The sequence below is a fragment of the Strix aluco genome, chromosome 3 (genome assembly GCF_031877795.1).
Source record: "Strix aluco isolate bStrAlu1 chromosome 3, bStrAlu1.hap1, whole genome shotgun sequence".
In the NCBI taxonomy this organism is placed as follows: Eukaryota; Metazoa; Chordata; class Aves; order Strigiformes; family Strigidae; genus Strix; species Strix aluco.
The window spans coordinates 91,271,437-91,294,370 of record NC_133933.1 but is presented as its reverse complement, the minus strand read 5'-3'; the positions used below and the strand labels follow the sequence as shown (position 1 = coordinate 91,294,370).

Genomic DNA, 22,934 nt, shown 5'->3' with positions numbered 1-22,934 from the left:
CAGGTGCTCACTTCAGCGTTTCCTTGGGGAGGCACTTGTTTTGTTTTGATCAGTGTTAACTAGCAAGGCATCTGTGCAGGGGAAGTCAATATGGAAGTATGCACCTCTCCCGACTCCAGCAAGGGATGCTGGGGCTCATTCCAGATTTGGGGCCTTTTAAAATATGTAAAGAAGAACTGATGGCCACTAGGTCACACTGCTGTTGACGATCTGACATCGGGGGGCCCAGGGTGGGAGAGGGCTGGTGGCACTGCGTTGCCCATGCATCGAGCACTCATCCTGGTGCTGACATCTCTGCTGCCAATCGTGCGGGGGCCTGGCCAAGACACGGGCTGGTGCTCAGCAGAGGCTTCATGGCTCTGCTCTTCTCAAAGGCCACCTTCTTGACCAGAGTGCTCTGTTGCTGCTCTGCCTGGTAGGACAAAAAGATAATTTCCATCTTTATGCCTTTTTGTCTGACATTCTTCACAGACATGAAATTTATAGTGTTTTTCTTTATGAAAAGGGCAAAAAATATCCCAAACAACTGATTGTACAAATTGGCTGATCCAACAAGCAGGTGCCTTTATAAAGTATTTTGTTGAATAGGCTGCAAAAGCTGGAAAATTAAGAACTGAGCCTGGTATAATTAAGTCTTTTCTTCCAAGCAAGAAAGCTGGTCCCTTCTTTCAGTCCTTTTGTAGTAGAGCTTTCTTCCAGTAAAGTTATTGACAGCTGCATCTTCGACATGAAAGCTCTGGGACTTCTGCTGAGCTGCTCTGCTTTGCTGTCCTCCCAGGATGTTGTTTTCCTGGGTTATTTTTCTTTTGATTTTGTGAGTTGAGATAGGTTAGGGAGAGGTCTGTGGACCAGTAGGAGTGGCACAGCAGAGTGGTGATAGTGACGTCTCAGATCAGGTCAGCTCTTCTCTCAAAGTTGTCTCCAGAACGGTGCCTGGATGTGGTGGTTTGACCTTGGCTAAATGCCAGGTACCCACCAAGTCGCTCTATCACTTCCCCCCCTTCCCACTTTTTTCTCAACAGGGCAAAAAGGGGAAAGAAAATAAGATAGGAAAACAAAACAACCCTTGTGGGTAAAACAACAGCAGTTTTAATATAAGCAAAGTGAAGCAAAGGTCCGCGCATGGAAGCAAAAAAAAGAAAACAGATTTATTCTCTACTTCCCATGAACAGGCGATGTCGGGCCTTCTCAGGAAGCAGGGCTCCAATACGTGTAGTGGTTGCCTCGGAGGACCAAGGGTGACCCCACCCCCTTCCTCCTTTCTCCCAGCTTTATACTGAGCAGACGTCATATGGTATGGAATATCCCTTTGGTCAGTTCGGGTCAGCTGTCCTGGTTGTGTCCCCTCCCAAGATCTTGCCCACCCCGTCCCATTGTGGGGGGGAAATGTCAGAAAGAGCCTTGGTGCTGTGTAAGCACTACTCAGCAGTAGCCACAACACCAGTGTGCTACCAACACCCTGCCAGCTCCCAACATAAAACACAGCACCATGAGGGCTGCTACAGGGGAAAACCAATTCCGGCTCAGCCAGATCCAGTACACCGGAGGATGGAGAGAAATGGGATTTCACCTCCCAGGCATAAACTTCAGCTGTATCCCAAGGATGCCTGGCTGAAACAAGGCACTTCTGGGGGAACGGCAGCCCTTAACGTGGGCTCGCTCCATGCCTGGAAATGAAATTTCCAGGTCTGAACCTCTGCACTACAGCTCACCAAAACAAAGTGTTACTGGGTGTTGGGTTTCACGGGGGTGTTGCAGCACAGGATGTAGTATTCAATAGCTAGAATTAATTGGGCTAAGAAAAGCAAGCACGCACACAGGAGTGTGCTGCTTCTCTGTTAAACAGACAGTTTTAATGTAATTTGTATAGCGCCATGGGTTTTATGAATATTTTTTCAAAGGGAAGCAGAATATAGCTTTTCTGCAGGGTGTAGCATTAAGATCATAGTTATAAAATTGAATTCTGCAGAGAAGGGGTGATCATTTGGAAAAAAACCAGAGTAATGTAAAAGAGAGTGCTTCTGTTTTGATTCGGTAATTGTGTGTGTTTGTTTGATTTAATTTTTGAACTAGTTGTGTTTTGAATCTGCCATATGGCAAAACTTTTGTAATGCTGAGGTACTTGTAGCCTTGTCATCAGGATTTCAACTTTAGAGCACATTGAGTTCTTTGAAACAATATCTTCTTTTCTTCTTTTTTAAGTTAAGACAAACAAAAAAATAAATATATTTTGGTATTTTCACATTTTTGTGCTCCTTCAGTTTGAAAAATTACTTGTGTCTGCTTTAAACAATAAATAAAAATAAATGAGACTAGCAAACATTTAGGGACTTGCTGAATGCCTATTGAGGTCAATGAGAAGCTTTCTGCTGATGAGCAAGCAGGTTATTCATGGAGAACAGTCTAACAAATCATCAGTGTGAACAATGTGACAAGACTTGGTTTTTGTTTTCAAGCTTTCTAATAAAATGTGGATAGGCATGTTTTTGTGTAAGTGCAGAATGGATGAATAAATAACCGTCCTTGTGCAGCACAAGAGCAGGGTAAGATGGATAACTGAATGTACTTGCGTAAAAGTATCTTGCATAAATAAATGCTGGTGCTAAGGCCCCCATGTACAGATTTGGTTGTGGAGTGCATACATTGGCAGCTGCTCTAAGAAAATTTTGCTTCTAAATGGTATGTATCGACTGCTGCCTCTCAATGTCTGGAAGTTTGAATACAGATTAAATACAAACAAAAACCCTACCCTTGCATTTTACTGCTGAAATTCATGTGGCTGTTTACTGTGCTTGGCTGCAACCCGATATGCCCCATAGCTATAGCAGCGTGTCACGGTTGTTGGAAGTTGCAGCCTTAGTGCAATAGGTTCCATTTATTTTGTCAATAAGCCCATGACACGGGAGGATTTGTATGATTTGTTGCCTGCTGAAGCAATTATTTACATTTGAATAGAAGTCCAAATTGCATATTTTTTATATGAATGACTGCTTTATCGGTTCATTAATCCCAAGTTGTAGCAGTCCCTCATTTGTATTTCTGTAATAAACCCCAAACCATTACAGTTCATATTTGGAAATGCTCACAAGCTTTTAAATCAGTAATCTGTATGTTAAGCAGTCCCTGGGTTTAGTGTTGTCTCCTTGCAGTGAGCATCTAGGAGACACTCTTGTTTGTCTGTTTCCTTTCCCACGAGGACCCATGTGTGTATTCAGATAAGTCCTCTTTTTGGTGCTGCAGTGGTGAGTGCGAAATGTCTTTATGGACAAGACACGCAGAGGGAAATTTGTCTGTCTGCATTCATCTCTTTTCCCCCTAGATATTTTGGGTAGGATGCATTGCTGTGAGAGAAAAACTTTGTGGGCTGTTGATTTGACTTACAGACATGAAGGTGAGAGCAGCTCTGACTGTTGCTGTTGGGGCTTCCTGCTGTGGGATGGAACCACTGAACATTTCTCTCCAAAGCTTGCTGTGCTCCAAGTTTGTCATCACAGCATGAGAGGGGCACCCAAATCGCCTTGTCTCTCTCTCACAGTTTGTTCTGGATTGGTGTGTGCACACATATGTACATACATACCTGTGTGTATATGCATATGTTTGTGTTGGGAACGTGGGTGGAAGTGTTTTTCTAGTGAGTGCATTGCCCACACTGGAATGCTGTCCAGCTGTATCTCCTGTCTCTGCTCTCATTTTGATGTTAATGGGAAGAAAAAGAAAATCTGGCATTGCCAGTTCTTGCAGGGATACAATTAATCTTGAGATGATCAGTGCCTTTCCAAAAGCCTGAGCCTCTTAATCAGTGTAATGTGCTGGAATTGATCCTCCTTCCCACTCTCCCATCCTAGGTAGGGTCATAGTTTTCATTTATAGTGTTCCTTTATGGTGGGAATAGCTCAAGGACTGCATGTATGCAGCAGCTCTGGTCTCTGTAGATCTTTCTCTAGGGGTTTCCAGTAGGTGGGATGCCTCTGAACCTATTTTTTTGGATAGAAAATCTTGAAACACACAAAACTTCTGGAATAAAAACAATCTTCTAGTCTTCCATTTCAGTAACACAGTTTTTTTTTTTAAACAAAAATCTGAGTTTTGGGGACCTGGCTGAAGTTTTTGAACACTTGGGGATGATAGTATGGGAAATGCATGGTTAATGTGAGTCTCTGTTCGCTGAGTGCTGGGATCAGCCAGGCAACCCTTCCTTGAAGCTCTCCCTGGCCCCGCGGTGGCCTCTTCCAGCGAGTGCCCTCTCCTTCTCCAGCATCCATCTCCTGTGGCTGGCCATGAGCACGGGGAGGCTGCCCAGCTATGGAGAACTGGAGAACGGGGAACAGATTGGTCCTAGTGACAGGAGAACTTGGTGTTCCCTGGGGCGAGGGCAGCTTCCTCCAGATAAGCCTGTTCCCCCGGGGCAGCTTTATTTTAATGTGCCTTAAGGCATTGAATGGTCAGGTGAAAGTCCTATGATCTCTATCTTCTGTGGTTTTGCAACCTTTTCTTGTGCTTGTGCCCTGTCACCAGGCACTCTCTGTGTGACAATTGCCTGGGAAGGTGTGTTAGGTGAGGAAAACATGTCCCTCGTATTGAAATAAACTCATACTCTGCTTTCATGGTTTACTTTTAACACAGTACCTTTGGCTGCACATCAGCATTTTTTCAATGGTTAGAGATGGTTATCTTATCAGAAAGTTTCCCTGCTGGGATATAGTCATGTAGTTGATGGTGTTTTCCTTTTAAAGTGCATGACCTGGCCTCAAGTTGGGTTTGTTTGGGACTTTTTCTGCTCCATGAACAGATTGCAATAAATTGTTTTCATGATATATTAGTAACCTGCTGGGAAATGAGATGCCTGGATTAGGTGATGTACTTATTGCCATTAAGTAACGTAGAAAGTCAGAACCCATAAACCTGAACGTGCTGGAGCACATACTCGTAATCCAAACATATTGTTCATAGCTGGGAATGATTTGTCAATCTGACTTCTTTTTATTTTATTTTTTTTTTCCCCCCTCGTGTTGCCTGGAGACTTTTATGCCTCCTGCTATTGAGTTACCTGGAACAGCAGCATAGCCCTGGCTCTTCTCCAGGCTGCTGGAGAAGGAAGCATGCTCAGTGCAGCTCGGTGCCCTTCGCTGTAGGGGCAGGCATTTAGGGACCTGCGGCCAGGTCAAGCAAGAAGCGCCCAGGCAGCAGACTGGATGGCCCCCAGGGGCAGTGGTGGCAGCTGAAAGCGAGCCCTTCCCACCCCTTCCCACGGCAGGAGTGGGAGGTTTCCCAAGTGGGAATGAGCTGCTGCCACTAATGGGAGGCAATGTCTGGGTTTTGAGAGACCTGCATGGCAGAGCACATGAGGACTTTTCCCTTAGGTCTGGCCCTTCAGGTAGATAATGTAGGACAATTAATCAGCGTTTAATGTTTTTGAAGCACAGCACAACTAGTCCATAATGACATAGACATTTTGTCCCCAGCTGTTGTGTATTTCAACACTTGTTTTCCTTTTTGCTCTGAAGAGGCTGAATTCCCAAGGCTCTACCAGCTATGTGGGTATGGGGTTTGCTGTGTGAAAGCAATCCTGTCTTGAGCGTGGTTTATTATTTACTTGAAGTAGCTTTCCTTCTGGAGAAGTTGCTTAAAACCTCAGAGAGCTCATGGTTGCCTTCTGCTTACTTCAGGCCACTAGTAGTCAGCTCTTGAGGTGTTTGCTCCTTCTGTAGGGCCATTTATCTTCCTTTGCAGGGTAAATCATTGGGTGGAAAAATAGACAATAGCAGTGGTAATGAAGAAATAGATATTTAATAGGTACAGGTGAAGAATAATGTAACTTATTTATCCCATAAAATGCCTAGTGGAGAAAATGGACTTCTTTGTGAAGATACTCTGTGATTTTAGCAATGGCTGGAATCCTGTTTTCTTAATTGTGATTAAATAAAATTTGCAATTAACAGTTTTGGAGTGTTGCTGCTTGATGGTTCTTAAGGTGTTTCATTCAGTTTTCATGTTGATGCTTTCAGATTTTATGTATATATAAAAATGTATGTATATAGATGTGTATATATACACAAACACACACACTTCCTAGAGCAAGAGTTAATTCTTGATTCTCCCCTATGAGTTTTCTTTTTCAGGTTGTAGGGGTTAAATGTTTAGGTAATCGCTTGTTGTAGCTCTCCTCTGTGTCCAGACAATCTCTTCCCTCTGAGTCTTTTTTCACAATCAATTCTTATGCCTCTTTTAGAAGAAGCAGTCTATTCCCCTTTTTCTGAAATGTTTAATTTTAAATTCTTTCAAAGGATGATAAAGTGGGGCTCAGTTACAAGTAACTATTGTTTTCCTCTTGTCATTTCATGTAGATTTTTGGAACCAATTTGTTGGGACAATGCTTTTTTTTAGAAAATTGATTTTACTGTCAAATTTCAGTCTTTGTTCTTTTTTCTCCTAAAACCATATGTCATGTATCCATCTCATTAATTAAAGCTTTTCTGTCCTTCTGTTTATTAGGGAACCATCCTTGATTACACTATAGATTGAATTTCTCGTGACTATTTTATGCTCTTTACTTTCATGTGGGTTAGAGCTTGGTAATGTTTAGAAGTAAGTATTGTCTAAAAAAACCTGACGGATCTTTGGCAAAATGCGGTTGGTTGTCACTTGGAGTGACTACAAGCCTTCCTTTTAAGAAGACTGCCTGTCATACAGGACAGTCCAGTAATTCTTATTTCTATTGCAAATATGGTATCTATTACAATATATGAATTAGCCTGCTATTGCAACTTTGTTGTGCAGAGTGAAGTTGAAAGGGGTTGACAGTTCTGCACTCCAGAGGGACAGAAACCCAAGGGTCATGAATTCTCTTTAGGCATGGACACAAAGCTGGATCCAAATTTGTAAGGAAGTGTCCTTATGTGAATGTAATATTCCTTTTATAGACTATCATCAGGATAAACTGAAATGTTGCAAAAGGGGGAGGAGGAGTTTTCAGCATACATAAAACTAAGGTAGAACCTTTGGTACACTAATATATGTCACTTGCTGCTATTGCAGGTTTCAGAGAGCGAGGTATAAACAGAAGAATGAGGAAAATCAGATAAAATTCTGGTCAATTACCATGCATAAAAATTAATCTTAAAATATTATTATTTTCTTCTCATTCATAGCATGGCCGGACCCCCCTGCATCTTGCTGCCCACAAGGGTCATCTCCACGTTGTCCAGGTTTTGTTGAAGGCAGGTTGTGACCTGGATATTCAGGATGATGTAAGTAGATGCAGCCATCTTGCTTGGGGTGGAGGGGAAAAAGTAATTTGCAAATAACAGTAGACCTTTGCTTCTTTGAAGTGGGATTAAATGAAAGCAAAATCTGTCTCTTTTCTAATTTGGAGAGGTAACCTCTAATTGGAGGTTACAAAACTGCATGGGAGACAATGTAAAATGATGTGGTTTTCAACAAATGGCTTGGTCCTCTTGCTCAAGCTGCAGAGCTTTATAAGAGCTCTGGTTGCGCCGGGCGGGTGTGAGTAGCAGTGAAGGTTGTTGTCTGCCACTTGGTGTAGAAATGAAATAAGAGTTCATTGTACCCTGTGGAAACCCCCTGGAGGATGTCAGGTAGGGGACACAATTTGATGTGATGTTTGCCTGAAATGGGAGATTCTTTTTGTGCAGATACATGTTGCAGCGTATCGGGTATTGAGCAGCTGCCCAGAGCACTGTGTGGCGTCGCAGGGAAATTGTCCTGCTGGCAGCTGCACTTGGTGCCGGGGTGGTCGCATCTGTGAGGCTGTTGTGTGCTGAAGCATCAGCACAATGAAACCAGCATTGAATTTAGCAAATGGTAGTTTGTTTTCATTCGGTAAAATATGTTATTGGAATTTCTCAGTTTTCCATGAGAATAGTTCTAATCTTGGACAGGCTTTAAGGCACATTGGAGTGACTGGTAACATAGTTTTAGTTACCTCACTCTGATGAACGAAGGTGTAGGCTGAAATGTGCAACAGCAGTTGAATAACCATGACTTCTTCAGATGCCGTTGCTAACTTCTGATAGCACGCTGGAACAAGTTTGAGGAAGGGTTGGTTTTATTCCCCCTGTAATAAAGAAGGTGAAGATTGCTCAAAGGACCTAGAAGTCCAAAGGTGGTTAGTAGAGGCACCTGTATGTGTATTAAAAAGACACTGGAAATGTCTGGGTGCCTTTTGAAATGCCCTTAGGCATTTGTTTGCAACTAGAGAGTCTTAAATATCTATAGAAATTGGAAAACTGGTTTCCTTCTCTGCATGAGTAGCTGCTTTCCTGTGAGACGTGAGCAGTCTGTCTGACAAGCTTAGGACTGGGGTACTGGTGCAGCCAGCTTTCTACTGGGAAACTTGTTTTTCTAGGAAGAAACTTTGCTTCCTGCACTCTTTATTCTTTCCCTATGCCCATCTGTGAAATGGAGCAGATTTGCAAGTGTAATGGGAGTATCAGTTTATTCAGATGTATCCTGAGTATGTTTTTCAGCTTCTCCCAGCAAAAATGATTCATCAGGTATTTAAGACAAAAGTGCAGGTACTTTACAAGTACAATCACTTTTCCTGAGAAAAGCAAGTTGCTGCTCTAAGAATGAGAGAGTTTCCACTGATTTGATCAAATTGAGTTTCTGTGAAAACTGTTTTTTGAGTAAGTATGGGGTTTTTTTAATCCTTTAGGAATAAAATCTAGGCTGTTTATATGTAAACATGATAGGCATAATGGAAAAACAGTAGATTGGTGTTTAGCATCATTTCAGTTTAGTGAAGAGCCTTGCACTGTAGCAATATTCAGCTTGTAGAAGACCTAGTCTGCTTGTCTTGCAAGCTTCCCAGGGTCTTTGTTCATGACAACTGGATACTGCTTCTAGATGTGGTGACTAATGTGAGCAGAATAGATGCATGCTTGATTCACAGATACTGTTTCTTTAAAATGTATTTTGATTTTAGCTCTGTATTTAGTACTAGTAATTTGGTTGGGGTTGAGGAGAGCCTCAGGAGTTGCTTGAGTCTCAGAGGGTGTGTCTCAGAGGAGGAGGAAGGCTAAAACTCCCAAGTGAAGATTTTTGTGAAGGGTATTAACTAAAATATTTCTGCTTTCCTTTTACATAGGTCTTCAAAGAAGGTTCTCTACTTATGCTTTCTCCTTGTGTAATTCAGTTTTACACTTTATTTATGCACCACAGAATATGTTCATATTCTATTTTAGTTGCAATCTATTGATTATGCCTTTGGTCACTTTTACTGTGTACTTATTTGGCACTGAAGGCATCTTAGTTTCCAGTGTTGATTAACATCTGTACGTTTCATTTCTGTTTTTCAGGAATACAGATTTAGGTTCAGAGATTAAATCACTCGTGAGAGTGGGGAGTATCATATTTAATTGAAAAGTAAATAACTTAGTTGATTTTTGTTTGTGGCATTGTTGTGATAACACAAAAAAATCTTCAGATTCTAAAAAGACCACCTATATTTTATTTTTCTAAGTAACAAGAGAAACCTAAACACATTTTATTTTGGAGTTTACTCTCTTCAGCTAATGAACAAAAATGCAAGACTAACTTTTCATCTGCCACATGCTGAGCAGAAATTTAAAAGTTGCTAAATGTTGTGGAGAGATTAAAACACTCACTTCATGTTCTGCAGATATATTCTTTAAAACACAGTAAGAGCTGTAAGAATTAGTTGAAGAATGACCTCCAGTGGCCTGGAGTGGGATTATTATGAATTTCAACTGGTGGAGTCCAGCTCTGTAGAGTACGCCACCCCAGGAGCTAACTCTTTCCTTCTCCCTGCCAATACTGAAAACTCTTACTGGGATCCCAATGCCATCTCTGAATGGTCAATGAGTATCCATACAGCACACACCTCAGAAATAGTCAAGGAGAAAGTTGTCCCGGTGAAGGAAATCAAGGATGAAAAAGATAAGAGAAACCAGAAGAGAAAGGCTAGGAAGGAACCTAGAAGATCAGAAAGAGAGAAGGAGGTTAGAAATCTTGTGCATCAACCCTGCCTTGAGCTTGATGTCTCCCACAGCTGCATGCTGCAAAACCTTGGCCTGGCGGTCTGGCATGACCGAGCTCTTCTGCAGTGCATGACTGCATGGCAGGCTTTGCGCTGGGTGCTCTGCATCAACTTTCCTGCCCTGGATGCGCTCTCTGAAAATCTAACTGGGAAAACAAGTTGATTTAAAACAAAGGCCTGAGGCCCCGAAACTTCCCTTCTGGAAGCTCCAGTTTAAGAAGCAAATTTCAAATGGAACAATCACCCAGGGTTCATAATCATTTCTAGCTGAATGTAAATATGCAAAGTGGCTTATTCCTGTACTGCCATTTCAGTCTCATTTAAGCTGTAATTTGTTTCGTTCATGATTATTTTTTCATGCCTTGATCACTTCTGCTGGTCATGCATCATCATTTATCATTCAGAGTGAAGTTGTTCTTACTGTGTATCATGATGACGGCCTTTCTTAGCAAAGGAGGAGAGCAGCACAGTGACACTGAGAAACGCCGGGGCACATCAATTTGCCTGTGTGTACAGCTGCTTCAGGATATCCATGTATGCTTGTATGCTCCTGCGAGTGTTTAACACTATTTTAACTTTAAAATATTTTGAACTTTCTACCGTGAACTTAGTGGTTTGATTTCATAGTATAAGACTTTGCAAGTGCTGTCCAGAACTTTGTATGAGAGATTGAAGGCATGAGTTTTTGCTGGATATTTTGGTGAATTCTCCTGTAGCAAGACTGTTTGGTGATTTCTGCAAACATGGAAAGACAGTGAGGAGGCAAAGTGTGACACTGGAGAGGGGATTTAAAAGAGATTGTACAACTGATGGATGCTCTGGAGAATAGGAGTGTGCAGGAAAACAAAATATGGTGGTTATAGTATTTTTTTTAAATCAGAGAAAGGAAAAAGTAGTATGTATTACAAACTAGTGTAAATCTCGTTAAATTTGGGCAGTAGTTTATAATAGAGACTCCAATAACCCAGGAGAGCTTGCAGAAGTACTAATATCTACCTGAAACCCTTTTGTAAGTTGCTTGTGTTGTTTCCTTTCCCTTGGGGTGAACTTCAAATGTAAAATAGATGCCTATCCAGTTCCTAGGTGCCTGGTCCCAGTGGTTGCATCCATGGCTTTAAGTTAGTCAGCAAATAAGGAAACTCAGGGAGGTATTTACAAACACCAGGACACTGAGCAAGTACCACCGGTCCAGCCAACACAAAAGTGTTAAAGGAAAGGGTAATGCTAAAATCCATGGAGAAGGTCAACATTTAGGTATCTGCCTTTCTTCAGGACTCCCAGCCTGTAACCCTCTCCTAAAAGCAGGTGTCTAAGCTCTCTGTAAAGAAAAATGTACCTGCTGGTGCTGGGCCTTGCTGTGCAATAGCCCTGTTACAGGTAGAGCTCTCAGGATGTGCAGTCCTGCATCCTCTGCACCAGGGAATGCAAACTCCTATCCCAGTCTCCCAGTGTCTCATTCTCTCTAGCCCAGTGAATACTAAGATTTTTCTTAAAAGTGGAGCACTTTCAACACAGCAGTACTCTTACGGCAAGACAAACTGGGCAAGTATTATTACCTGTGGGCTGCTGCGGAAGAGCCAGTGGCCACCTCCTTCACTGGCCTCCTTTCAAAGGGCTGTGGGCATAGCTCCAACTTGCATGGAGCTTCTTCCAGCAAGCATGCAATGAGGGTGCTCACAGGGTGAGAGAGAGAAGGGGACACGGCTGCGTTAGGGGCTGTGGCAAGGCGTGGGCTGGGCTATGGGACAACCTCCTTGGTGCCACCATTGTCGGAGTCACCATTAGCCGGGGTCCTTATTTCTCCGTGCGGGAACAGAAACGATGCAACACCAATGTGATGATCAGGTCGTCCATCTTTTATTATAGTTATTGTTCTAGTTTTTTTCTATTCCTTTTCTGGTTACATTTATACTCTACTAAGTTCCGTACACGCACTCATCTATCTTCTAATAGGCTACAGGTCATCTACACGCGCTGTTCACGCGCCTCTACAAGCATTTGCATTGGTTAATTGCAATTAGCATGTAAAGCCCAAAACTTGCCAAAACTCCCTTATCTCATACCCTGTTTTGCTCAGACTTGTGTGCTTTTGCTGACCACAGGTGTTTCTCACTTATCTGCTATCTTGTGTGTTTTTGCCAGCCTTATTTTGCTGGCCTTGTCTTCGTCCTTGCATTCTTCTGTCTGCACTAACTTTCTCCCAGCGCGGCCCAGACTCCTACACCACCATGACTGCGGTGCCCTGTGGCAGTGTGCAAGCCAAGACGTCTGGGGTGTTGGAGTGGAAACGCCTGAGTTGAGTTGCTTTCAGGGCTAGGCAGCAGCTGAGGAAGAGGATTTAAGATGCACCAGTGTAGGCTTAAGTGCCTTATTTCTACTGAGCCTCACTTAAGCATCTAAGTGTCTTTTTGGCTTCTGGCCCACATCTGCATTTAGGCAGACACTGTTGTTTCTATCAAGGTCACATTTGCGTGACACCGCACTGGAGTTATCTCTCTTCATTGCCACTGATCTGCGGTCTGTTCCTAAGACATAAATCACTTACAAATAGGATCATAAATTGTGCCCAACATAATAGTCTGGGCAGTTAATACACATTTACCAGTGTAATTGCTCTCTGAGCCTCTGGAACAGCCCCTCTAATGCCTTGCTAAAGGCAGAACTCTGATGAGTGTCTTCAGAGACAGTTATTTTAGCAATTAATAAAAAGATACAGGAGTCAGTGATTACACTTTCTGAAAATTCACACGGTGAAAAATATATAACAACTCATCTGTTTTCTCTGACTCCATAGGAGGCAGGATAGGGCTTTGCTTCTCTGTTGATGGGGAGGCAAGACAGCTTAGAAACGCAGCGGTGCGGGCAGTGTTATTTATAGGTGGGCTAGGACATCTGTGGCTGGGTCGCTCAGTGACTCACACGCAGAGGCCATCGCAATCTGGTGATTCAGCTTCCGCAGCACGTGAAGCAGTTTAAGGTTAATATGTGTGCTGAGGTCCGAGGGGACAGTTGACCAGATCCTGCCCTGCTGGCTGAGGGACCTGGGAGTGGTAGGGACCTTCACCGGCACATTGATGCCTGCTATCTCTTCACTGGGAGGTGCCTCAGTCCAGGTGAGGTGGGGTTTGAGATATCATTGACACTCCCTGTTACATGGATGAGGTATTTATTTACCTGGTCAGGGTGCTGGTTGGACCTTACTCTTAGATGCTTGGCTCTCCCCATGCTTGTGTAGGGAAGATGTCAACACCAAAGCCCACACCTTAGGCAGGAGGCACCTGAGCCTGCCATCCGTGGGACTTGTGTCCCTTCACCTACCTGGGCTTCCATTTTGGGGACCAGAATATAGTATGGGACAAAGCCCAGGCATGGCTGAAGCTGTCCCAATACCCTTCTGCAGCCCTGGTGAATGGCCCCCCGCCACATGAGCTCGGGTCCCCAAGGGAGGCTTGCTCCTGCAGCAGTGAGATGTGATTCCCACTTTCCAAATATGTGTTTGTTTTTAATTTAACTGAGATGCCATTAGAAGTAGCTGTCATATCGACAACCCCCCAAAAGCTGAATGGCCTTTCACCTCACTGCAATTACTGTGATGAGGTTTGGCTAACAAGAACAGCCTTGATTTAAACTGCCCCAGCGAGAAGATCCTCAATTACAAACTAAATCCAATACAATCTATTCCTGGCCCCAATTTTGTCTTTTCTACAATCAGTTTTCCAGACTGTAAAGAAGTAGGAACCAACCATTCATTGTTCAAGCTCCATCCATTGCAACGGCAGATGTCATTTTGTTTTAGTCTTTATTACCTTCTGTAGTTCTGCTGGTGCAGCAATACCAGTTGGCAGGGATAGGTTGACAGATTACTTTCCATTTCACGGTGGTCAGATAAAATGACCTTCGCGCTGTCCACATCACCCATTGCTGCAGTAGCAGTAGCTGTGCCAGTGATCAGTACCATGTGTTATCAGAAAAGGGTGTTAAGTTCTTCCCTGGCTTGTTAGTGAGCAGATTTCTGTGTAGTAATAGTTACTGAAAACTGACACTTGTGAAATGGTATAATTTGAACATTTTCCGTAACATCTTGGTTATCTGTAAATTTGGAACAAATAGATAGGTTCAGAGAACTTGTAGTGCTGTCAGTTTTCTAATACTTTGTGTTTTTCTGAAAGTCCCAGTTCATGGAACCATTACTGTCTTATTTCAAAATCTCTTAAAATACATATCCAGTTGTAATAGGGAAGAGAACAAAAGTAAGAGTATGTAACCTCTAGAGACAAAACATAAATAGCAAAATTTTTAAAAAGCCTTCAACACCGTTTTTAAAAATCAACTTCATAAGCCAAATCAAATTCGTAAGCCAATTTAATAATTTACTGGTGGTGGGAGTTGGCATTACAAGGGTTACTGAAAGGTTGTAGTTGACAATGCTCATTTTTCCCTTATGGATTAATAACTATTTTGGTTGTCATTAGTACAAAAGAACCCCATCAAGAGCAATTTTTAAGTCAGCTGCTAATTGCCTTTGACAACAAATTATTCAAATTATCCAGTTACCTAAAGACTTGTAGACTGCAGGACAGAAAATACAGAAATTCCTCTAGTTTTAGTAATTAATACCATGTGGTATTATCTGATAAAGATTTGTAGCAGAAAAATTTTCTATCTATTTAGGACTAGCTTATTGGAAGATTTTTTTTTCCTCAGGCTACACTGCATATCTCTGCCCTGTGTGTGTTTTTGGTGACTGTTATCTAGACAAGCAGAGGTGGATTGGGTTCCCACTCTGTATATTCATCCCCAGAAAAGGCTGTGTGCAGCTTTGAAGCTAGTCTTTGTGCCTGGACTCAGGCTGTGCTTCAGCATTGCAGGTTCAAAACGACTTCAAAGGAAAGCCAAGACCAGTTGTTGTGGCAGCAGTGGAGCTACTGCAGCTCATTTTCCCATCAGTCAGTGTCTTACATCCCTACATGCTGCTGCATAAATTCTCCTATTCCCTCTCTTTTATCACGGTCTCACCAACATGCACATAAAAATATATAGATAACCCCTGATGGGCAGGGCCGGTAGTTTGCAACTCCCTAGTCTTCAGTTTCTGGAAGGCTTGTAGAAAATTAATCTTGGGCCCTCTAGCTCAGCAAATGAGTTCAACAGTTGTAAGAGGGCAGATAGATGGGCAATCAGACAAGATGATCTCATCAGCATCATTTCTTTTGGAAACTTGGCCATAAAGGAAATGAACTGATGTAAGAAACTTGCTTCTTGCTGCTACGTGGCAGGTCAATACAAAATGAAAGTTGTTTGGACCTCAAGATTGCTCAGTTGCTTGAATGAAAGAAGTTGATGGTCTTGCAGTTGTTGTCCTCATCATAAAATTGCCTCCACTCTTAGCACTAATCGGTAAATTCATCAGAGGTGCTGAAGAGACTGATCTCATCTCAGGCTCCTTACCCTAAGCAGGTCTGATGGAGCAATCAGAGCCAAAACAGGAGAGCCTCATCCAGTTAGTGTAAGTACTGGAGGATCATTATGATGAATTGCAACAGCCTGTAATTCCCTTTAGTTCCCTACAGATACTGCTGATTATTAGACACATAGTGCCAAATGTGTTAGATTCACTGCCTTCTAATGCTACCATATTTTTAGAACGCTTCAGCACTGTACATAGGATTGTGATGACTTGCGAACTTCTGTGAACAGTTGGTTTGTAGCTCTCTGATACTTTCAATAACTTCATTAATCTTGGAAACTTTAATGATAGTTGTTTACGGGGACTGTTTTTAAAGGCATCTTGAATTTAAACAGTATATGTGTTGAAGATGCAGTGCCTGTGTGTGTTGTATGCATTTGCATTGAGTCAAAATGAGGTGGCAATGGTACCGATTACAAATCTGCTATTTTTTGCAGGGTGATCAGACAGCATTGCACCGGGCTGCTGTCGTAGGGAACACTGATGTTATAGCAACTCTGATTCAAGAGGGGTGTGCTTTGGACAGACAAGACAAGGTAACAGGCAAAAGTAAAGCCCTGTGGGATGGCAGCCTTGCCAGCTTGTAATATTAAGGTCTCAGAGAGAAAGTTATGGTTTACACTACTGAGTAAGTATCTGGTGCTTTGAAAGTAAGTGGAACGATTACACTGGAAAAAAGCTGTACCATCTCTTTAATATAAATTATTGATTTAGATATTTTTATATATCAGGCTAGTAGTTTTTGGTTTAAGAGTCTGTTCTCAGCTCATTAAGGAAGGAATTAAAGAAATTTACAACCATACTATGACCTATGCAAAACACACTGCACAGTTTCTCTTGCTTATCCCAGAAACTGAGAATCCCAGGTTGTAAATTTAGTTTGGGAGTAAATATAACTAATTCCAAGTTCCAAACAAAAGGAATAACAATATTTTTTACCCTCTTCTAAAAACAAAATAGAAACTAAGCTAGTAGGAAAGGAAAATGTTTTATTTTTTTAAGTGAGCAGGTGGGGTGCGCGGCTGCTGCGTTCCAAATGTAACGTTACTGTGCATGTGGACACAGTGCACTAACCTTCTCTTGTGTGTGTGCTCTTCAGGATGGGAACACTGCTCTTCATGAAGCTTGTTGGCATGGGTTCAGTCAGTCTGCCAAAGTGCTCGTTAAAGCAGGAGCCAACGTTCTTGCCAAGAACAAGGTGAGACCCATGCAGCTTTCAGTTCTGGTGTAAGGTGGCTGATTCTCAGCACGGGAGATTTCTGGCCATGGCATTTCTCAGTGGGTGGAGGACCAGCTCCTAGTGGGATTTTTTTTCTTCTTTTTTTGCATTTATTACGCCTGAATGGTTCCTCTACAGGCATTAGGAAATTCATATTTTGACAGCTGACGCAGGAGGAACTCAACAGCACGTTGAATGATACATTAATTACAGCTGAGGAACACTGCAGTTCCTGTGGAAATCTCCACGGTGCTCTAATTTATACCAAGCAGATTCATTGTGATTGGTGTGATTTAAAATGAAAATGAATTGTATTAATAAGAAAATGGCATTCAAAATGCATATTTTTCTTTTCAGAAATTAAACAGCGAAAGGAATTTAAGCCACAGAGGGAAAAAAAATATCTTTTGTTAGAGAGCCCTTCCTAATATATTAGTGTAGGCTTTTACCAAAATCTTGTAATGAACCTGGATTATATTTCTTTTGGTATTTAGAATACCTTGAGAGCAGTTTAGAGGAAAGAATAACAAAGCAAGGGGTTTTAGTTCCACTCTAATTGTAATACCTGTGGGAGACTTCTTTTCAGTTCACTAATTCAAAAGTTAATGGAATAGTCTAGGAAATGGTAGTAGCAGCCTATGGTGTGAGCGGAGTCAGGGTTTGGACCAGTGTGCTGATGGGTTGGTCAGGTCGCGCGGTTGGCACCACGTCCTTCATTACAGGCAAGGAGGCTTTAGGATGGCTTTATGGGATGTCTGGGCATTTTTTGGTAAACATGTCTCTATAAATGACAACTGAAATGGGCTGGCAAAGAAAGGGAAGACAGGAGACAGCTGGCCAGAGTCTTAAGATTTTGAGTAAAAAGGCACGTTGCCTAGGCATAGTGTTTCTATATGTGCACATGCGTGTGTGTGTGTATATATATATGCATATGTTTATACAATCATCACTTTTTGGTCTGTAATTACATCATCTTTGATATTATTTTACGTGCATTCTTTCTTTTATATTGTTCCAACTTCCAATTTTTATTTTCTGTAATTATTTTTCCTGTAATGTTCACCTAGATTCATATCAAAGGTACTTTAGACAACTTCCCATGCTTGACTTCATAGTCTTGTAAACTAATGTACTCCTATCCCTGGATACGCTTGTCTGTGTACATACATATACTTCTGTACAAAGATGTGCTCTCAAGATGCAAGTCTGGTTATCCTGCATGCTTGGATGCCTCAGGGTATTAGAAGATTTAGCGTATGTCAACTGGACACAACCTCTCTTGGAAAGTGTGTGCACAGAATAGCTCAGCAGGGTTGATGTCTGAAATACGACTGGCAGACTTTAATACTACGTGAGCAGCTCCTGTGCTGGTCTTTGATGTCTTAACCTGCACAATCCTCTCCCTTTGCATTTCACTGTTTGGGTGTTCTTTAATGGTCAGGATCATTTCTCAGGACCCGCTGAAAAATGCGGGAATTGTGCATGCTTGCATACATGCACGTGCTTTTACCCATTCTGATTTTAAGAAAAATGAAGAACTTAAGTCTACTTAATCCCAAAATGGTTTCTCTGGTCTCTGAACTTTTTATGTTACTGACAACAAGGCATAATCTTTCTGATAGCTTTTCTGGCAGCCAAAGCTGAGTGCCATGTGCAGGAGCACCCTATGGGCTGTTGACTTACACGTGGGCATTGTGTGATTCTGGCTGGATGGGACAGATACAGGCTGCTAGATTTGTGAAACCCTGATAAGCAGCAAAAGATGGGAGGGATTTGACTCTATATTTTCTGTAACTCCTGGTTAATACCCCCTGGGACTGCTTGGGGAACGCTTGTACGGATGCACTTCTGTACCGGGTCTGGCTGAGCCGGAATTGGTTTTCCCCTGTAGCAGCCCTCATGGTGCTGTGTTTTATGTTGGGAGCTGGCAGGGTGTTGGTAGCACACTGGTGTTGTGGCTACTGCTGAGTAGTGCTTACACAGCACCAAGGCTCTTTCTGACATTTCCCCCCCCACAGTGGGACGGGGTGGGCAAGATCTTGGGAGGGGACACAACCAGGACAGCTGACCTGAACTGACCAAAGGGATATTCCAGACCATATGACGTCTGCTCAGTATAAAGCTGGGAGAAAGGAGGAAGGGGGTGGGGTCACCCTTGGTCCTCCGAGGCAACCACTACGCGATTTGGAGCCCTGCTTCCTGAGAAGGCCCGACATCGCCTGTTCATGGGAAGTAGAGAATAAATCTGTTTTCTTTTTTTTGCTTCCGTGCACGGACCTTTGCTTCACTTTGCTTATATTAAAACTGCTTTTGTTTTACCCACAAGGGTTGTTTTGTTTTCCTGTCTTATTTTCTTTCCCCTCTTTGCCCTGTTGAGAAAAAAAGGGACAAGAAAGAAGAGGAAGAAGCGGGTCCTTCAGCAAAGGGGTCAGAAGAGGGAATAACAGAACTCAAACAGGAGGCAGAAACTTGGGGTTTGACCTTGGCTAAATGCCAGGTACCCACCAAGTCGCTCTATCACTTCCCCCCCTTTCCCCTTTTTTTCTCAACAGGGCAAAGAGGGGAAAGAAAATAAGATAGGAAAACAAAACAACCCTTGTGGGTAAAACAACAGCAGTTTTAATATAAGCAAAGCGAAGCAAAGGTCCGCGCGCGGAAGCAAAAAAAAGAAAACAGATTTATTCTCTACTTCCCATGAACAGGCGATGTCGGGCCTTCTCAGGAAGCAGGGCTCCAATACGCGTAGTGGTTGCCTCGGAGGACCAAGGGTGACCCCACCCCCTTCCTCCTTTCTCCCAGCTTTATACTGAGCAGACGTCATATGGTCTGGAACATCCCTTTGGTCAGTTCGGGTCAGCTGTCCTGGTTGTGTCCCCTCCCAAGATCTTGCCCACCCCGTCCCACTGTGGGGGGGAAATGTCAGAAAGAGCCTTGGTGCTGTGTAAGCACTACTCAGCAGTAGCCACAACACCAGTGTGCTATCAACACCCTGCCAGCTCCCAACATAAAACACAGCACCATGAGGGCTGCTACAGGGGAAAACCAATTCCGGCTCAGCCAGACCCGGTACAACTTCTTGCAGCACAGCACCTTGAGCACAGTATAGAAAAGAGCAATGCAATTGAAGATGGCTTCTATATTAAGTGAAATGAAGAGGCCAGACAGGACACCTGGGATTTTAAAGGCAAGTCAGGCAGACATTTGAGGAGTGGGACAACACATGGGTAGACCACTTGGGTAGCCATATTTCTCCTGTGCAGCAATCACCCTGGAGGTGCAGTTTATTTTCATTCAAGTTGGCTTAATAAAAACTCTTCTGCTGTGATAGATCATCCCATGAGATCAGTTGTAGCTGCCTTTTTAGGTCCTCCATCAGTCTGTACATTTCTGTGAAGATTCAGTAGACCAGTGAAGACCCCCCGATCGGTACAACTCAGACCCACTCTGCCCCTCACAGAAGCTGGTGAGAGGTTTTCCACCGTGGGGGAGAGGAGCTGGATGAGCCTCCTCTGTGAGCTGTGACCCCAGGCACCAGCACCATCATGACTTCTCCCAGCATTGAGGTCCTCGCCCTTCACCTACTGCACAGGACTTCTCTGCCTTCCCACCAGGGCTGACCTTCCAAACAACAAATGATAAAGACATTGCAGAGGCTTTTCAGAGATAAACCCAGGAGGGGAAAAACATGCCATTTAAATGCAATTTAGCTGAGAAAGAAAATGTTCATGTCTGCCACCGCTTAGAGATGACATTCAAAGCCTGAAATAGTCTGTAACATGGACCTAAGACCACATCTAAGAGTTGGCCTTTTGTAATTCAAACCCTGCAGCTTTGATCTGTGTCTTGAAATCACGGGGGACAAATTAAAGGATGTAATCAAGGTGAACAGGCAGCCGAGTAAGCATGGGAAATCTTTTTCCTGAGCTGATTTAATTTCTAGCTCCCAAGAGCCAAAACTCTAAACATTTTCAGGCCAACAAAAGCTGCCAGAAAAACTTGTCAGACCAATAAAATTCTTCACAGTGTTAGAAAGACAATACACAAGCAAACTCTTCTTTGATTTCCGTCCATAAAAACTGCATGTCTGCTTCTTTCAGGAACCTTAGCATGTGATTCTCCTTGGGTGGCTTATTTTTTCCCTTCTCATCTTGGCTGGAGACTGGCGTGCTTTCTGAACATTGAAGGTTCCCGATAGCCTAAAATCTGCACCCTGCCCTGTGAGAGCACCTACAGACCCAGCCAGACTTGGAGCTGGTTTGTGTAACAATCATAAACAGAAATCGTTGTGACCCTCATCTGCCTAACACCCTGCAGTGCTTGTGGCCATCTTTGCTTGAGATCAGAGCGCCATGCCATGGCAGCGTGTTTCTTTGTGTACGTGCATGGGTGAAACCTGAAACACGAGAATTACATTTCTTTAAATGAAATACTTGATAGTGCTGTTTTGATATTAATGAACCAGACAGCTTCTAGAGTCTTTGCTTCCTGCAAACAAGACTTGAGCAATGCAGATATCATTAGACTGTCCAATTTCTGCCTTTATGATATCCCAGATAAATCATTTCCAGGATGAAGAGGGTATTTCAGTCTCCAGGTTCATTCATCTCATATCTTTGGGAAGAAAACAGCAACAGTTTCCCACCTCTGGGTGGATCTTCTTGTGGGAAGACCTGTGAGGTTTTATTTTTTTAGTGTTTATGGCCAATTTCTAACTACGGCTTTTATATTTTCCTGTATTTCTCTAAGGCAGGTAACACACCTCTTCACCTGGCTTGCCAGAATAGCCATTCCCAGAGTACTCGTGTTTTGTTACTTGGAGGATCTCGAGCAGACCTCAAAAATAATGTGAGTTTTGAAAAGAACGTGTTCATTTTTGTGTGCCTTTGTTTTAGCTATATTGCTTTAACTTGTAGAAATACTCAGAAAAGCTTTAAGCTGTGATTTTTATTATAAATGCTATTGGAAAAAAACCACTAACAAAGCATTGTGTACGTCATGTCCAGGAATGCTTTTGATAGGACTGAGCGATGGACTACTTGTACGCATCTCTTGAGCTGGGATGGCAGGAGCCAAAGGGGGCTTTGCTGTCACACAGACTGAGGCAGCTGGTCCTTTGCTGCTTTTCGGGGTCCTGATGTCCTGACCCACACACTGTCATGCAATTCTGCAAAAGGGCTCCTCTCTCAAAAAGACAGAAATATTACAGGGGTTTTATGCCAGAGCAGTGAAAGTCTTCAGACCTGCCCCCACTGAGCGGATAATATATACTGTGTGTTGGTCTGTCAAATGAGGTAGATTCAAGGTGACCTCAATTTCAGACAGCTTTCCTCCTATTTTATAATGATTCTGCCATGACAAAGGAAAAAAAAAAATCTACAAAAGGAAGCCAGATGTTTTTGACCTTGCTCAGTAACAAGGTGGGCAGAGGCATACAGAAATGGAAACCCGTGGGGCTCTGCTCCCAGCTCCCAGTCCCAGCTGCGCATGTGCCACCCCTCCTGGGGACGCTTCTCTGGCCTCCACTCCTCATATGTGCAACAGCGGGTTGAGTTTCCAGATGACATTGGTTTGCAGTTCAGAAGAACAGATTTAATGCAAAAATGTAAATCAGGTTTTGTAGTGCAGTAAACCAGCATTTTATAATTCCAGTATTTCCCATCAGTGGTTAAAGAATTTGTACCCCCCCGCCTTGCCTGACCCCAGCTCTCGCTAAACCTTCCCACCCATGATAGTAGATTTTGGACCACAGAGAAGACAGCATTGCTGTTCAGTGGTGGTGTGTGGCATTTACTGCTTTTTTTTGGTTTAGTAGGATTATTTCATCCCTGAACACCATGACAAGCACAAGCTTTCTTACTGCAATTACATGCTCAGAGTTTTGTTTCTGTTTGCAGGCAGGAGATACCTGTCTGCATGTGGCTGCTCGTTATAATCACTTGCCCATCGTTAGGGTGCTGCTCAGTGCTTTCTGTTCTGTCCATGAAAAGAACCAGGTCAGTGCATGAACCTCATTGCGACTCTGTGCCCTTTGCATATGGCTAGTTGTTGGGAAGAGGGATTCCTACCCAAGTAATCCCGCTTCACTCTTTCACTGTACCACCAAATGCCTGAGCTTTTAAGAGTAGCCTTAAAGTAATGGCATATCGGTGGTTTATTATTTTGCCATCGCATTTGCATCATTTCTTTAAAGCATTGTCTATTTATGAGGTTCTGCAGTTGTATGTTGCTGT

General features: G+C 42.9%; 1 protein-coding gene across 5 annotated transcripts in view; it reads left to right on the top strand.

Moving 5' to 3' along the window:
• The window catches only part of ANKRD6 (ankyrin repeat domain 6), a 114,485-nt gene that overhangs the window by 79,848 nt on the left and 11,703 nt on the right, over positions 1–22,934 (top strand). For 2 of the 5 annotated variants that reach the window (XM_074819557.1, XM_074819556.1), the window contains exons 1-6: positions 7,192–7,247; positions 9,641–9,980; positions 15,923–16,021; positions 16,585–16,683; positions 21,451–21,549; positions 22,599–22,697. In XM_074819557.1, coding sequence (XP_074675658.1) covers positions 9,687–9,980; positions 15,923–16,021; positions 16,585–16,683; positions 21,451–21,549; positions 22,599–22,697 — 690 coding nt within the window. In that variant the 5' untranslated portion in view covers positions 7,192–7,247; positions 9,641–9,686. Of the gene's footprint in view, positions 1–7,148; positions 7,248–9,640; positions 9,981–15,922; positions 16,022–16,584; positions 16,684–21,450; positions 21,550–22,598; positions 22,698–22,934 lie in introns of those variants that run through there. The other 3 variants (XM_074819559.1, XM_074819558.1, XM_074819560.1) reach the window with 2 other exon arrangements.